The sequence below is a fragment of the Gobio gobio genome (genome assembly GCF_949357685.1).
Source record: "Gobio gobio genome assembly, chromosome: 19".
Lineage (NCBI taxonomy): Eukaryota > Metazoa > Chordata > Actinopteri > Cypriniformes > Gobionidae > Gobio > Gobio gobio.
The window spans coordinates 11,169,648-11,186,055 of NC_137112.1; the positions used below are offsets into that span (position 1 = coordinate 11,169,648).

At 39.8% G+C, this 16,408-nt stretch overlaps 2 protein-coding genes across 7 annotated transcripts in view; one reads left to right on the top strand and one right to left on the bottom strand.

Annotated features, from left to right (window-relative positions):
* Nucleotides 1-16,408, bottom strand: part of suox (sulfite oxidase) — an 892,829-nt gene that overhangs the window by 136,236 nt on the left and 740,185 nt on the right. The window lies entirely within an intron of this gene.
* The window catches only part of arfgap1 (ADP-ribosylation factor GTPase activating protein 1), a 36,678-nt gene that overhangs the window by 17,025 nt on the left and 3,245 nt on the right, over nucleotides 1-16,408 (top strand). Inside the window, exons 5-13 of one of the 6 annotated variants that reach the window (XM_079843768.1) lie at nucleotides 1,343-1,443; nucleotides 1,528-1,614; nucleotides 4,646-4,757; nucleotides 4,844-4,900; nucleotides 5,414-5,446; nucleotides 6,445-6,474; nucleotides 6,786-6,842; nucleotides 11,054-11,113; nucleotides 14,824-14,900. In XM_079843768.1, the coding sequence (XP_079699894.1) occupies nucleotides 1,343-1,443; nucleotides 1,528-1,614; nucleotides 4,646-4,757; nucleotides 4,844-4,900; nucleotides 5,414-5,446; nucleotides 6,445-6,474; nucleotides 6,786-6,842; nucleotides 11,054-11,113; nucleotides 14,824-14,900 (614 nt within the window). The remainder of the gene's footprint in view (nucleotides 1-1,342; nucleotides 1,444-1,527; nucleotides 1,615-4,645; nucleotides 4,758-4,843; nucleotides 4,901-5,413; nucleotides 5,447-6,444; nucleotides 6,475-6,785; nucleotides 6,843-11,053; nucleotides 11,114-14,823; nucleotides 14,901-16,408) is intronic. The other 5 variants (XM_079843769.1, XM_079843770.1, XM_079843771.1 and 2 more) reach the window with 5 other exon arrangements.

Here is a 16,408-nt window from a genome sequence, read left to right on the forward strand (position 1 = left end):
GACTGTCTTCAGAACACCCCCTTGTTTTCACTTATTTTGGATTAGCCCAACCCACTGGAGAAGAGAGACAGATTGAAGAAGGCTAGTTTTCTTGTATATTATTTATTTAATTGTGAGCGTTTTTTCTGCTCTTGATCTGGCTTGTTTAATAAATTTTCCTTTTTTATTAAAGTGGACGTGATGATATCTAGTTGACAACACAGTACTATATTCTCGGAAGTCATAGGCTATGATATTGCGCAGGTCCCCGTGAAGCAACGCTGTCAGAGCCGTCAGACTCGTGTCTCAGACTCATTTCAGTGCAAAATAATCAGCTCAAAAACGATTTAATATTCTGCAAATAGCCTACTAGTTTTTTATGTTTATTTATAATTAATTTAGGCAGACAACAAGGCTACCAAGTACTGCGCACAGTGCGCAGCTAATTCATTTAACGTTTTTTTTCCTAACGTCATTTTAGTCGATTTTTAGTCGAAAATTTCAGGACTTCAGTCGACCAAGATTTTCTTTGGTTGATTACAGCCCTACTGCTGAGGCGGTGCTTGCCTCCCTTTGACGTCATAGATCCCTACTTTGAAAAACCTGTCGTTTTATGGGCCTGGTGTCTGTTAAAGCTTTTCTTTGACTAACAAGGAAGTTTTCAGCTCTGAAACTTACTGGATATTTTAATATAACCATGACCTTTTATATATCAAAAGCTCAAGGGAAAGTTGATTTCTCAATTCATCACCCCTTTAAACAGCATGCACAAACTATATGCAAAAGTAGCAGCCCTTCTGGTGCACTCGGTGTCCGAACTCGTTTTCATTCAATCCTTCAAATGAACTATATTAGTAGAGTAATGTAGTACATCAATGGAGTAACTATATTACTATATTAGCGGTGTAATAAAAGTGAATGAGGGTATAGGGGGTATTTCGAACACAGCCATGGTTTACTGAAAAGTGAAAGTGAGTGAAGTGACGTGTGGCCAAGTGTGGTGACCCATACTTGGAATTTGTGCTCTGCATTTAACCCATCCAAGTGCACACGCACACACGCACACACACACCGTGAACACACACCCGGAGCAGTGGGCAGCCATATTGCTGCGGCGCCCGAGGTCGTGGTATTGAGGGTGGAGGAGGGCGCTGGTTATTCACTCCCGCCACCGACAATTCCTGCCGGACTTGAGACTCGAACCCGCAACCTTCTGGTTACAAGTCCGACTCTCTTTTTTTTTTTTCTCAAATAAAGTGAATTTTTTCTTATGCTAAGCATCTTCACTTGTTTTTGGATCCGGAAATTCTCTACTCTTTGAAGGTGAGGTTGAAGGTGTAATGTGGCGCTGTGTGTGTTGAAGGTGGCGACTCTGGCTGAAGGGAAGGAGTGGAGCATCGAGGACTCGTCTGCCAAAAACTGGACGCCTCCGCAGGCCAAGAGCGGCCTGAGCGCTGCACACCGGTACGACATGCCACTGCGGCCACCGTCTGAACGAGCAGGTGATGAGTGTTGTTGGTGATGATGATGATTATGATGATGTTGCAGGTCCAGTGCCGCTTCGGGTCAGAATCACTCTCACTCTGATAAAGCCTTTGAGGACTGGCTGTCTGATGATGTCAACTCTTACCAGAAGTAAGTTTCACTCCGTCATTGATCAATATGTTCGGACGATAGATGATTAAAGATGCCGTACTATGACAAAGTCTTGATGTTGTTTTAGGGCTCTACTAGAACAGTTGATTATTTCCCCATATTCTCCATTGTTGCAGCTCATCTCTTCCCAGTCTGTCAGTAACACTCAGGGCTGCGTTTCTCAAAAGCATCGTATGCCTAAGTTGATCGTAGAGCCCATTGGCGGCAACTGTTCTACGATCAACTTAAGCTTACAATGCTTTTGGGAAACGCAGCCCTGTTTAGTTCTTGTCTCTATTACCTCTTTTCCAGCAGAAAGAACCGGGTGCTAGTTCAGAGCCAGTACTAGTGCCAATTCTGAGTTGGTTCGACTGACGAGCCTTCTAAGAACCGGTTTGCCTTTCCACGGGCCACCAAATTCAAAAGCATAAGGAGTCGTATGCTCTTGCTGTACTCGTTGTCATGCGGCGATCGGTCTGTGCAGCGCTGATGCATCTCGAACAAGCTTTCCATCAACAATGGTGAACGCTGCGTTACTATTGGTGCACATGGCTTTAGGATCCTACATCGGCATTAAAACAGGCAATCCAACGCATTCGTGCAGCTCGCCGTAAATTGTATAGACGGAGATTACAATCGAGCAGCTATTAGCTCGATTAGCTGCTATTTCAAAAATGGCTGTCACAAGTTTGTGTTCGTCTTGTTGGTAACGGTAACCCCACCCCCAGCCCCTGACGCAAGCAGTTCTTACTTCTAGACCAGCAATGTTTTGGTGCTACTTAAAGGGTAACTAAACCCTAAACCAACTTTTTTTAGTTAATGATCTGTAATACTGGGGCTTTATTAATGCTGTTCATTGATTCGAGTAAATGTTTTGACATTTGAGTATAAAGTGTTTTAATTCTATAAAATATGGTGTAAAACCGCCAAAGTGCTGCCCTCTTAAGGTTGAACGGTGGCTACTGCAGTTGAATTTTCCTATTGGACGTTGTGGTACATCGTGACGTAGGATGGTACCTCCAACGGCTCACTATCCGCGCCCCTAGCACGAGCTCACCACGCCCTCAGAAATGTTTCCCCCAATCACATGATGAGAACGGCTTCACTCCAGTATGAACTGTCATATTACATGAGGTAAACATTATGAATGAAACTCACTTGACACTTGCTTTAACATTGTATTGAAGAAAATACTGTTAAATAATGAAGTTGTCAGTACACGTCAGGCTTTTCTTGCGATATTATTGCCGCCCGTCATGTGTACAGATAATTTTCATACATGAGACGTGCTTTCAAACCCTGACACGCAAGTGGTTGCCGCGGACGCAGATAGATTAGGTCAGTTCTCTTGCGCGGCTGCTTCACTGGCATCGTCTGCATCGGGAGTTAACGCAGTTTGAGCCAGCGGCTCGCATTGATAAGGCTCCGGGTTTGTGTCTGTTACAGACAATCCACCCTCCTCCACTTCAGGTGAAGGTAGGAGAAATGACCGCTCTGCTGCAAAGCTGGCGTCACTCCAGTCATTCTCCATCTTTGCGACTCGCGAGTTTGACAGCTGTCAATCAATCCGTCACTGCGGGTCTCAGGTGCACGCCCTCCGCTCAGCCCCGCCTTCGGTTCGTCCCCTCTGTGTCCGCCGGGCTCTGCCCACTTTTCCAGCATTTTTTGAAAATTGCCAGTGGGTGGAGTTAAGCTCTGAGCAGGGGTTTAGTTACCCTTTAAGAACCACTTTTCCTAGTTCGGAGCTGCTGCTTTGGGAGTGGAAAGACAAAGAACCGATTTGAAACTAGGCTCTGGCTCCGAACCAGCACCAGCACTGCCTTGGTGTAAAAGGGGTATATGAAGGCCCTCCTTCTGAAAAGCACAATGTGCTCTGATTGGTCAGCTGGAGCAGTGTGTTGTGATTGGACGAGTGCTTCCAGCGTGTTTGGGAAATGTCCTGTCCCTTACCATAACTGCTAGTTTCAACGCTCAACTGCTAGTTTACTAACTAATTCAATCAGGCCCTGCCCCTTTTTTCTGCGTGTGAATTTTCAATTTGTCTATTTAATCATATAAAAAAAAAAAAAAAGTCCTATGTGTTCTGTTCTAGATTAATTGAGACTTGTTATAGCACTTGCATATTGTTGCCCTAGTTGCTTCTACTGCACTCATTTGTAAGGCGCTTTGGATAAAAGTGTCTGCTAAATGACTAAATGTAAATGAATTATTTTAATGAGGAATATTATGTTGTTCATTCCTGGAAGAAAACTCTACTACAATGGAGGCGTTTCAGGGAGTTCAGAAACACTGACACTGATATAGAAAATATGATCAAACAGCAACATTACACACATGGACAAAAGCACAATAGGTCCTCTTTAATCAAATTTCATTTTCAGTTATGATTTTGGTTTCCAGTGATTATGAAAACAAGATAATCGAGATCATGATTATTGTGCCACATTTCTTTTTGCAGTGATGCTCTCTTTTGATGTTTCGTTATTAATCCAACACTTTCTTTTACAGCAGTGCGCTTTCACTGCATTTTTGGTCTAATTTTTATGTATTAAAAAAATCTTTTATAGTTTTCAGGAGTTGTGGAAGTCCACTGGAACATAGTTGATCTTTTTTATTTAGATCACATTTTTTTTTATTTATTATAATTTGACATTATTTAAGTGTGTGCTGAAATAAAATAAAATTAAAGTATTATTTGAAAAGCATAAACTAATTTATTTTCAAAAAGGCATTTGTTTTAATAAATGCATGATGTTTCTAAAGTCAGTGAGTGATTGTGTTAAATAATCATGATCTCAATATTGACTAAAATGATTTGTGATTTTCGCCATAATCAAGCAGCCCTATTCCAGACAGACAGACAGATGCACAAAAATCCCTAGATGGAGAACGGGTGTTCACAGTCTCGTATTAGAAGCGCACTGTCTTTATTTCATGTGTGTGTGCAGCTATAATCTGTGGTCAGTAATTATGTGAAAAAAAATGGTTGGATTGCGTGTCATTGTGTACATTTTTTTTTCTGGTGTTTCAGTGCCGGAGCATCCGGGGCGCAGGAGAATCGATATGTGGGCTTTGGAAACACTCCCAACCCGCCCAAGAAAGATGAAGACTTCATGAATAACGCCATGTCCTCCATCTACTCGGTAATACAGCAGCAGCGGCGGCTGTGTTAGAATAATGCTCTGTCTGTCATGCGCCATTAACGCCGTCTCTTTTGCGTGTGTTTCAGGGCTGGAGCACTTTCACTGTCGGAGCCAGTAAGTTTGCGTCTGTCGCTAAAGACAGTGTAAGTACATCAACACACACACACACACACAAACTGTTTACCTAGTTTACATCACACCAATAGAGCTGCTAGTGAAGGACGACGCCAGCCAATCTGAGTCACTAGATCATGTTGTCCTGAATATGTTCATGTTTAATAAAGACCATGGAGCTGCTGTTATACAGTGAATAAACAGCCTTCAGACAACTGTGTACACTATCAAGTCAAGTCACTATATAGTACTTTAACAATACACAGTTTCAAAGCAGCATTTATCATGTTGTTAATGTTTATAATATATCTTAATGTCTTTGTTCCTTAGTCACATTTAGCAGATTAGAGCTGGATGATAAATTACATTTAGCTTCAATATAAATGTGTGTGTGTGTGTACGTGTGAGGGTGCGAGTGTGTGTGTGTGTGCACAGGAGAGTGCGGGTGCAATCCACCGCAATGAACTGGTCATGCATAATAACTGATAGGATTGTCATTTTATAACTAAACTTTTTTTATTTTCATCTTCTCTTCTTCACAGACCACAAAATTGGCCAGTCAAGCAACTCTGAAGGTACGTGTCATGTGGTTTGAGTCACGCTAACACAGAAACGCAGAGATGATCTGTGATGTTAAAATCTGCTCTGGTGTCTATGAGGACTGGCTTGAAAATATCAATTTCCATATCTTAATCCAGGGCTGTCCCCGATTTTTCTAATCAACTAGTAGTGGTTCATTTAAGCCTTTAGTCGACTAGTCGCATGTTTATGATATTAATTTAATTACTCAAATATATACTGGGGGAGGCATTGGAAAATGGTTTCAGTTTCACGGCTGAGAAAGAATATTACATATACCATTCTACATAATCGAGAAATACTAAACCATAATGATGAGCCTTTAAAATACAAATTATGCGCTCAAGTGCACACACAAATCTTGCCGTAAACGTTCTGTTAACGGTTAAACGGTCAATATGAGCATCCCTACCCTAAACATGATGCGGAACAAAACTAACTGTTGTACAATAGTACATGATACTATACTGTCACAAGTTAAACCAAACTTTTATTTTGACGGGTCGCCGTGAAGATCTTGAGTTTCTGTGTCATATAGTAACACAGCGAGTGTTGTGTGTTGTGTGTTGTGTGTTGTGTGTGTGTGTTGTGTGTGTGTGTGTGTGTGTGTGTGTGTGTGTGTGTGTGTGTGTGTGCGTGTGTCTTGAATGTTGAAATACACTTGCAGCAATATAATGTTACCCAACATCCAGATGTAAATGTGTTCTGTACACTTTCCTCTCAATAACAAAATGAACACAGCGGTGAGAAAACAGCTGTTCAGAAAGCATCTGATCATAGAGATGTGGATGTTTGCACCAGCTCTGCAATTCCAGTCTTGTCACGTTTATTTATACTGCACTTTATAAAATATATTTCTTTAAAGCAGCAGCTTTACATTATTAAATATAAAAAACACGGAAGCTGTAATTGTAATTAAAAGCGACACTGACAGCTGCTGTCTGTAGTTTATATCCGCTGCTTTATTCTGTCTCTGCCGCTGCTTTGGATGAAGTTGCGGGGTTATAAACCTCCGCCTGAGCCGGTAACACTCACCGCATGCTGTGTGTGTGTGTGTTTGAACTGAATCAGATGCATGACTCATGCAACAGGTGTTCAGGTCATTTCCAGTGTGCATGTCATCACAGTGTGCATAGCTCTAGTTGCTTTGGGTTTGAAGGTCATGTGACCGATTGCGCCTTCTCACACAGTGTTGACAAGCGTACATGTTGTGGCTCATGGTCTGTCATGCATGTGCTGTGACTCTCTCATGTTTTCATCTTGTTTTATGTGTGGGTGTGTGAGATATAGGTCATGTTCTGTGTGTGCTTGCTCACTCTTCTGTTTCTCTCTCAGGCTTCTGAATTGGGCCAGACATTAAATGACAGTGTTATCAAGCCCACACAAGAGAAGGTAACCCTCATGTTTGTAACTAGGATACTGCCTGTGAATGAAAAGATGCATTTCCGTCAGATCACATTTTCTACATGGGCGTAAAATCCATGTAAATGAATCCAGGCTCAGAAAATTTAAACCCTACCATTCAAAAGTTTGGGGTCGGGAAGATTTTGTTATAAAATTGTTTTTAATGTTTTTGTTCTCTTCTGCTCACCAAGGTTGCATTTATTTCTTTAAAAAACAGTAAACACAGTAATATTGTGAAATATTAGCTGTTAAAAGATAAAATAGCTGTTTTCAATGTGAATATGTGGTAAAGTGTTATTTATTCCTGTGATCAAAGCATCATTACTCCAGTCTTCAGTGTCACATGATCCTTCAGAAATCATTCTAATATGATGATTTGAATGGTAGTGTATGTCATACATGATGGTGAATTGCCAACGTATACAACCAAACCTTCAGATTAGTCATGAATTAAAGTATATCTTTTTTTCACACTGGGCACGTTTGCTGCAAACCGAGTGAGATCGTTCCCGGCAGCCACCGGGAATATTGATCTGGTTTCACTTTTCAACTAAATCGATGAAGAAAAATGTTTGTCAATGATTACCTTTTAATCCATACTAAGGCGAGACTATGACGAGACAACTCCATTTACATTTATTCGTTTAGCAGAAAAGCGACTTACAACTGAGGAATACAGGAAGCGATCCGTCATGAGGCGAAAAATAAATAAAAAAGTGCCCGAAATACTATATTTTGGAAGCCAGCAAACAACCAACGTGGATAGAATCTTGGAAGCTGTGATTGTACCAACATCATTAAACAATAACTGAATATATATGAATATAACGGAATATCATTGACAAAAAAAGAGACTAAAATGTAGTTTACCAAAATCTCTTTGTCGAAATGAAAAGAGACAAATTGATTTATTTATTTAAAAAGCGACCGTGTATATAATTGAATTAATTTAAGGATATACACAATATTTTCAGTAAACCACTGTTGAATACAAATAAATAAAAAGCATTTTTGTAAAACTGCTGTACCGAATCCGTACTGAACCGTGACTTCAAAACCGAAGTACGTACCGAACCATCAGTTTTGTGTACCGTTACACCCCTAATAAAATAAATAAATAAATATATATATATATATATATATATATATATATATATATATATATATATATATATATATATATATATATATATATAAAAAACATATATATATATATATATAAAAAAAAATATATATATATATATATAAAAAAAAAAAATATATATATATATATATAAAAAAAAAATATATATATATATATATATATATAAAAAAAATATATATATATATAAAAAATATATATATATATATATATATGTTAGAAGAGAGATTAAAAAAACAAGATAATGTTATGGGTTAAATAATATTAAAGCTGCAGTCCGTAACTTTTTGCGCTCTAGCAGTTAATAAACAGAACTGCATGCGTCTTGCGTAAGAACATTGCAGCCGGAACTACTTCTCTCTGTTTATGTCTATGGAGAGTCACGCAGGGACTGTGCTCCTCCGCAGCGGTTCCTACCAGACCGCTCTGAAATAGTCCCAATATAAACACTTATTATAAGTGTACCATAATGATTCAGGGTAAGACAAAAACACGGTTTGGATCATGTTGTACATTTTCATTATATCATTTGTAAATCTTGAACACAAAAAAGTTACGGACAGCAGCTTTAATAATAAAATGATTAATAGTAATATTAGGGGAAGCAACATTTAATGTTCACATTGTTGATTATGAAGAAGCCATTTCTTAAAATTATACTTAAATGAGTTAAACAATGTGCATTCATTTCTCGGATAGACCCTTTTCACATTTCTGGGTTTCTCAGAGCGGAAGTCGTCATAGTTGGGTTAACTATCATAGCTGTGATTGAGAGAATACATTAAATATTTTTGTGTCCGCATTTGCTCAAATAGCAAAATTAAAAACGCCACAATAGTGATTTCCCAACTTTCAAAAAGAGGGAAAAAACTGTGAGATTGATAACGGCAGTCAAAAGAGAGAAATATGTAAATTTTTACCATCACTCCCATAGACGCTATATTAGAAACACCCTCACAAAAATAATAAAATACAAAGTAGTAGTATTCTAAATGTACATATATAAAAAAAAAAAAGAAAATACAAAAAACATTGCAGGATTTACGATATTGATGACCGTTAAAACACGTCATCACAGTCTGTGAAAAGGGTCTATTGTTTGTGGTATGAATGAAAAAACAGCTTGACCAAAGGAAGTTTTCCTGCGTGGAATTATGCAATTATTGGACTGTTTTTAACAAGCCTCTACTACGAGCCTCCATGCCAATCAGAATACCCCAATCAGAGCTTTTCATTTAAAGGGATAGTTCACCCAAAAATGAAAATTATGATTTACTCACCCTCAAGTCATCCGAGGTCTATATGACATTCTTCTTTCAGACGAATAAAATCTGAGTTATATTAAAAAGTCCTGGCTAATCCAAGCATTATAATAGCAGTAATAGTTGCTCTGTTTTTGAAGTCCATAAAAAATGCATCTGTCCGTCAAATAACGTGCTCCACGAGGCTCAGGGGTGTTAATAAAGGCCTTCTGAAGCGAATCTATGCGTTTGTGTAAGAAAAATATCAATAGTTAAATACTTAATTAATTTTTTTCTATGGCTCTGCATCAGCCGTCCCCGCGCCATCACTTCCGGCGAATAAGGTCAAAATACATGCAAAATACCGGCGCGATCATAGATATATACATAGATTCCACATTAGTGCCTGCGTGGATCGGTGGAATGAGGCATCTACGTATATATATCTTTGATCGCGCCAGAATTTTGACCTTATTCGCCAGAAGTTATGGCGCTGGGAATACTAGATGACCTTCGTCTGATAAGAGGTAAAAAAAATAACATAAATACTGTTGGGTTTCTCACAGAAACCGATCGTTTCGTGTCTTAAAGGGATAGTTCACCCAAAAATGAAAATTCTGTCATCATTTACTCACCCTCAAGTTGTTCCAAACCTGTATGAGTTTCTTTGTTATGCTGAACACAAAAGAAGATATTTTGAAGAATGTTTGTAATAAAGCAGAGAGAGCAACTATTGACTACCATAGTATTTTTTTCAATGGTTGCTCTATCTTCTTGTTACCAGCATTCTTCAAAATATCTTCTTTTGTGTTCAGCAGAACTAAGAAACTCATACAGGTTTGGAACAACTTGAGGGTGAGTAAATGATGACAATTTTCATTTTTGGGTGAACTATCCCTTTAAGACATCAATGTGTCGCCACGAGCCACATGGTTTAATATGGATTCGTATGTCTATGTGTTTTTACTCTCATTGCTCTCATACTCTAAAATATCCCCATTGACATACATTATACGACTCTACTGAAGAAACAAAGACACCTACATTTTGAATGCCCTGGGGGTAAGCAGATTAAAATAAAAATTTCGTTTTTGGGTGAACTATCCCTTTAATGATGCATTTTTTGCCCGGTGTTTTACCTAAACAATGCGGACCCGAGTCCCAGTTGTTTTTACCACAGTTGCGCCACAGTTCCAGTGCAACCGAACTCAGACCAGTTCCAACAGGTTGTCTCGGGTTCGGTACCCCGGAGCACTCCTGCGTCCAAACAGCTTTCACATTAGCAATGTTTCATGCGAACCATTTTCTGTTTTGAACCAAACTGCCAGTGTGAAAGAGCCTTTAAAATGCTCACTGTTAGCTGAAGTGCATAAGAGGTTGCGGGGTAAAATGTGCCAGCAACTACATTTTAGAGGACCTATTATGCCCTTTTACAAAGTCCACCAGGACCAGTGTGTTGTGATTGGTCAAGCGCTTTAAGCGTGTTTGGCAAATGCCACGCCCCTTACCATAACCGCCGGTTTCAACACACTACTAACTAACCAGGCCCCGCCCTTTATTCTGCATATTAATTATTTCAATGAGGAATATTTTCTGAGATTTTGCTGTAAAAGATGGGGTAAAGGAAAACAAGATAGACTCACATCTTATACAAAGTCCTTTATTATCTTCTTTTGATTTTGTGGTGAAATGTTTTTTTGTGAGGTTCAGTCTCACTGCAAACATCATGAAGCTAGTTGTTCTTCTGCCGAGTCTGAAGTGTGTTGATCATGCGGCGATCACGTTCACACAGTGCGTTTCTGCTGTGACTCGTCTAGGTGAAGGAGGGGAAGTTGTTTGATGAAATGACCGTCGGCATCACAGGTCTGGCCACAAAGGTACGAGGCTGCGGTCGCCCTCACGCGGCTCGTCTGCTCGCGCTCATCTGACGCTTCGCTGTGATTCAGTGGCGCGTCGGTGATCTAGATCAGAGGAGGCGTGTGAGAGGCCATGTGCTCTTTCTGTGTCTCAACTCACTCTTCTTTCTTTCTTTCTTTCTTTTTTTTGCTGGCATTGTGATTACGGTGGTGAGTATGATGATCTAGAAATAACGTGTAATCATGAGAAGGACGTGTGTGCAAATAAATCAGTAATCATGGATGCTTGTATTAAAGACCCCATGAAATCCAGATTGCAGCTCTTGTGTGCTCGAGAAGTTTTAGCAGGATAACAGATCAAAATACTGCTGACTTTGTCCAATCGCATGCTCTGTAGAATGAGAATATCACCTGCCACTGACATTAAGCATCCCATCAGGCTTCATGGATGTGGCGCATCTCTAAACCTTCTGGATATTAAACAACAAATAACAATGGCACAATGGCACACTCTCCGTGTAATGTTATGCCCAAACTTCATGTTTCTATGGAAAATGTCAAATATTCTCATCTGGGCATTTCATGTGGTCTTTAAATCATCTCACATTTACAGTTATATGATGATTAAACCGAATAATCTAAAGGCCCTTTCACACCAAAGCACAAAACCGCTGATCATTGGTCTGTTCACTGACTGACCCCTTTTCCACCAGAACGGTTCACGTGCCAGAGCGTGTTCTAGGAAAAACAGTGATGTCATCGTCTAGCTCAGTTCAATTCTCATACGATGGTGTCAGTGCAGGCAGATCAGTAATATTGTTGAATATTTCGTGTCCCCAACTAAGCAAGCCAAAAGCCAAAGGTGACAAAGTGTCTGTTGTCATTCGTCAATCGGCCTCGTTTTCCACAGTCCTGAGGAACGAATGTTGACGTAACGCTGCGTTGCGGTGTTGTTTACCTGATTATAACCAGTCTAAAAAAAACATTGCGCATCCCGGTGTTTTGCCGTTCACAGTAGTGGGAGTGATTCTTGCGAACCAGCTACCGGTACTCTCAACTGTCCTTTTCAGAGGTAAATTAAACAGGGTTTCCGCGGGGTCCTAAAAAGCCTTGAATTTCAAAATCAAAATTTTAGGCCTTAAAAAGTCTTAAATTCACTGAAGTATTCTGTTTTAGTTCTTAAATCATTTTAAACCGGTCTTAATTTTCCTACTTCCATGTAACGCTACTTCTAATGCTCATTGACTTTAGAATGTTTTTTTAATTTTATTTATTTTATTGGAGGTTATTTCTTTCGCTAGTCCAAATTATGAAACAATTTAAAATGTTAATTTCTCGAAATTACCACCACAAATTCAATCATTTTGATCTCAAAAATCACCCCAAAACATGTCGCGAAATCCTGGTGGGATTGAGCTATGAGGAAGTGCAAGTTTATCTATACTAGTTTATCGATTTGTTCAATTTGAATAAATTTATTTACTTTGCAAGTAATTTTGTGACTGCATTTCCTTTTATAGATCTTAAATTTAATTCATAATGGTCTTAAAAAGGTCTCAAAAAATCTTACATTTGACTTGGTGAAACCTGCAGAAACCCTGATTGAAACTGGAATGTTGATTTACTCGCTCTCTTGCATGCTGGGTCTCTATCGCATGCATAGTTTTATTTTTATTTATGCTACGTCTACATTAATCTGGATACATTTGTAAACAACGTTTTGGTTTAAAAACACTTTCTGTCCACACTAGCGTTTTCAAGTACTTTCCAAAAGTTTCTCATCCACACTGAAAGGTTGGAAAGCGCTAAAATCACTTTACTGCTAATGCGTAAAACCTCATTAAATATGTAATAATAAAGGAATAAAGTTCTCATGCTATTCTTCTGGCCAGATCATTTTATTTAGCAAAATATCTCACCAATCACTGATGCGTCCAGGTCGCACTCACTCACTCACTCACCATTGTATGTTTGCTCTCAAACGCAACTGCTCTCGTGTTTTGCTGCGGGACAGCCATTGCAAGTGCATTTTCTGTCATCTTTGCGGGACTGTGATACAAAGTAACATAACTTTAACAACTGCCTTTGCTCAGCTAAGGAGCGACGGCTTGTGGTACCATCACAGAGAGGCATGAAATCCCTCTCCAGAACGTTTTCCGCGAGTCGGAGTATAAATTTCTTAGCGAAAAGAAAAATTTTGCATAAATTGTAATGATAAACACATTTGCAGAATAAATTCCTCAATGCGCATCAAAAAAGACATGTGACTGGACTAAGCTGTGGATCTTGTTGCACTGCATCTGAAACACCTGAGCAAAGTCTGTCGTTAAAAAGGGGTATGGTATAATTTCCTCCCAGAACTGTTTTACACGACCGCGTCTGCCAAACAGAAGTATCTGCCTCAGAAAGCAAGTTAACATGACCACGTATTGCGTTTCGTCTGCGCGCTCTGAGGAGTAATATTATACGAACAGTATTGTTATATATAGTGGCTTCTTCTACTGCAGCAACATTTTTCGTAGTGATATTTATTGGCAGTTTATCAGGAAATCAAGCGTAAGTTCTGGCAGGTCACGCTAGCCAAGCTCGCATCAGCTGACTGTTATACGTCTACCTATAGGAATACAATGTCTATCACAGCATACATACAGTATATATAAGCTCCTTCAGTATTTCTGCTGCTATCATGTTTCTCCAGAGCTAATTACCCTTCTCCATCCCCAGCTCCTCCTGTCAGTCAGGATTTGGCATTCTGATTCCCCTTGAATCAGACTAAATTCCCGAATTATGTTGTACATTAAATACTGACATTAATGATATCTGCAATACATAATGTTAGTTCTGTTCTGTTTACCCTAAGGGGGGTTATCGCTACTCTCCCTGCTCTTATCCATGCTAGGCTGCATGGACGTCATCTTTGACGATATTGTCACTGACAGAAGGGACGTTTTGTTCTCTTTGACTGACTGGATGGAAACGGTGCTTTATTCGCAAATGTTTTGGGATTTTCCAATTTTGTGCAGAAGTTAAATGTGCAACTTTGGATGGAGACCTAGCTAGTGTGGACAGAAGGCCAAAATGGAGAGAAAAAGATGCGTTTTCAAACAAAAACTTATTGTGGACAAAAACGTAAAACAATAGCAGCGATAACCCCCCTTAGGGTAAACAGAACTAACAAATGTATTACAGATATCATTTTTAAACAAAAACGTATTATTGTGGACAAAAACGACATAAACGTATTATAGAGAGCAATATAGCGCAATGCTATTAGATGGCTCAACGAGACGGCGCCATCATTTCTCCACCCTCTCTGGCTCTTAGACCGGCAAGTTTTTAGGGCTGTAGTTGACCCGATCTTTCCGGTCCCGGAACCACCTTTTCTGCAGCGGAAATGTGCGGAACGCTTTGAGAACAGGAACCCGCACCGGAACCGTGTTGGTGGAAAAGGGATAACTGAGAATGAAAGCAAACGTGAACACGTGATTTCCATACTCTCATTTCAGCAATAAACTACTGAAACGGTCCTAAATCAGCACAAATGCTGGTGAATAAAGTGAGATTAAATTAATTTGGTCTCTTATTAATGTATGTTGAAAGTTTTCATTCTCCTGGGTGTTTGATTTTTCTGCTGAATATTTGTTGGTTGTGAAAGGGTCTTAAAACACTGTGCAGTTGGTGATTCGAATGGCTTCGTGTCAGCGGTGTTAAATCGCTCTGTGTCCGTTCAGGTTCAGGGTGCAGGAGCTAAAGGCTGGAAGGACATGACATCATTCTTCAGTGGGAAAGAAGAGGCCGCAGATGATGGGTAATTACAATTTTATTTAAAGTACCCCGATTACGCTATTTTAAAGGCTTCTAATTTAGTTTTGGAGGTCTCCAACAACAGGTTTATATGCATCAAAGGTCAAAAAACACTTTCATTTTCTCATAATATACACATTGCACATCACCGCATTATTCAATGATTCTCAAATGACTCATCCGATGAATCAGTCTCTCTAAATCCCTCCTCTCCGAGAGCTACTCTGCTCTGATTGGCCCGATCGCTTACAGCATGTGTTGGAAACGAAACGGCCATTACCATAAACTTCAGCTCCGGAGGCTTCCTCAGTCCTCAGCGATTGTACACACTGTAAAGACAGTAACGATGACGTAAATTTTTACCATATCAATACAAGCGCGTGAAGAACTTATTCAACCTGAACCTCCATCGCAAGAATACCTTGAGCAGGACGTTTCTCAGTGATACGCTACTCATTTTTGAGGTACATTATGAGATGTTGCAGCTGTAATTCCTAACCACCAGCATTAACAAAAGTATGTCCATCAACAAAGCCATGAGTACACTCACCTAAAGGATTATTAGGAACACCATACTAATACTGTGTTTGACCCCCTTTCGCCTTCAGAACTGCCTTAATTCTACGTGGCATTGATTCAACAAGGTGCTGAAAGCATTCTTTAGAAATGTTGGCCCATATTGATAGGAAAGCATCTTGCTGTTGATGGAGATTTGTGGGATGCACATCCAGGGCACGAAGCTCCCGTTCCACCACATCCCAAAGATGCTCTATTGGGCGGTGGGGGCCATTTTAGTACAGTGAACTCATTGACATGTTCAAGAAACCAATTTGAAATGATTCAAGCTTTGTGACATGGTGCATTATCCTGCTGGAAGTAGCCATCAGAGGATGGGTACATGGTGGTCATAAAGGGATGGACATGGTCAGAAACAATGCTCAGGTAGGCCGTGGCATTTAAACGATGCCCAATTGGCACTAAGGGGCCTAAATTGTGCCAAGAAAACATCCCCCACACCATTACACCACCACCACCAGCCTGCACAGTGGTAACAAGGCATGATGGATCCATGTTCTCATTCTGTTTACACCAATCGTTTACGACCATCTGAATGTCTCAACAGAAATCGAGACTCATCAGACCAGGCAACATTTTGTCTTCAACTGTCCAATTTTGGTGAGCTTGTGCAAATTGTAGCCTCTTCTTCCTATTTGTAGTGGAGATGAGTGGTACCCGGTGGGGTCTTCTGCTGTTGTAGCCCATCCGCCTCAAGGTTGTGCGTGTTGTGGCTTCACAAATGCTTTGCTGCATACCTCGGTTGTAACGAGTGGTTATTTCAGTCAAAGTTGCTCTTCTATCAGCTTGAATCAGTTGGCCCATGAGTGTACACTCACCTAAAGGATTATTAGGAACACCTGTTCAATTTCTCATTAATGCAATTATCTAATCAACCAATCACATGGCAGTTGCTTCAATGCATTTAGGGGTGTGGTCCTGGTCAAGACAATCTCC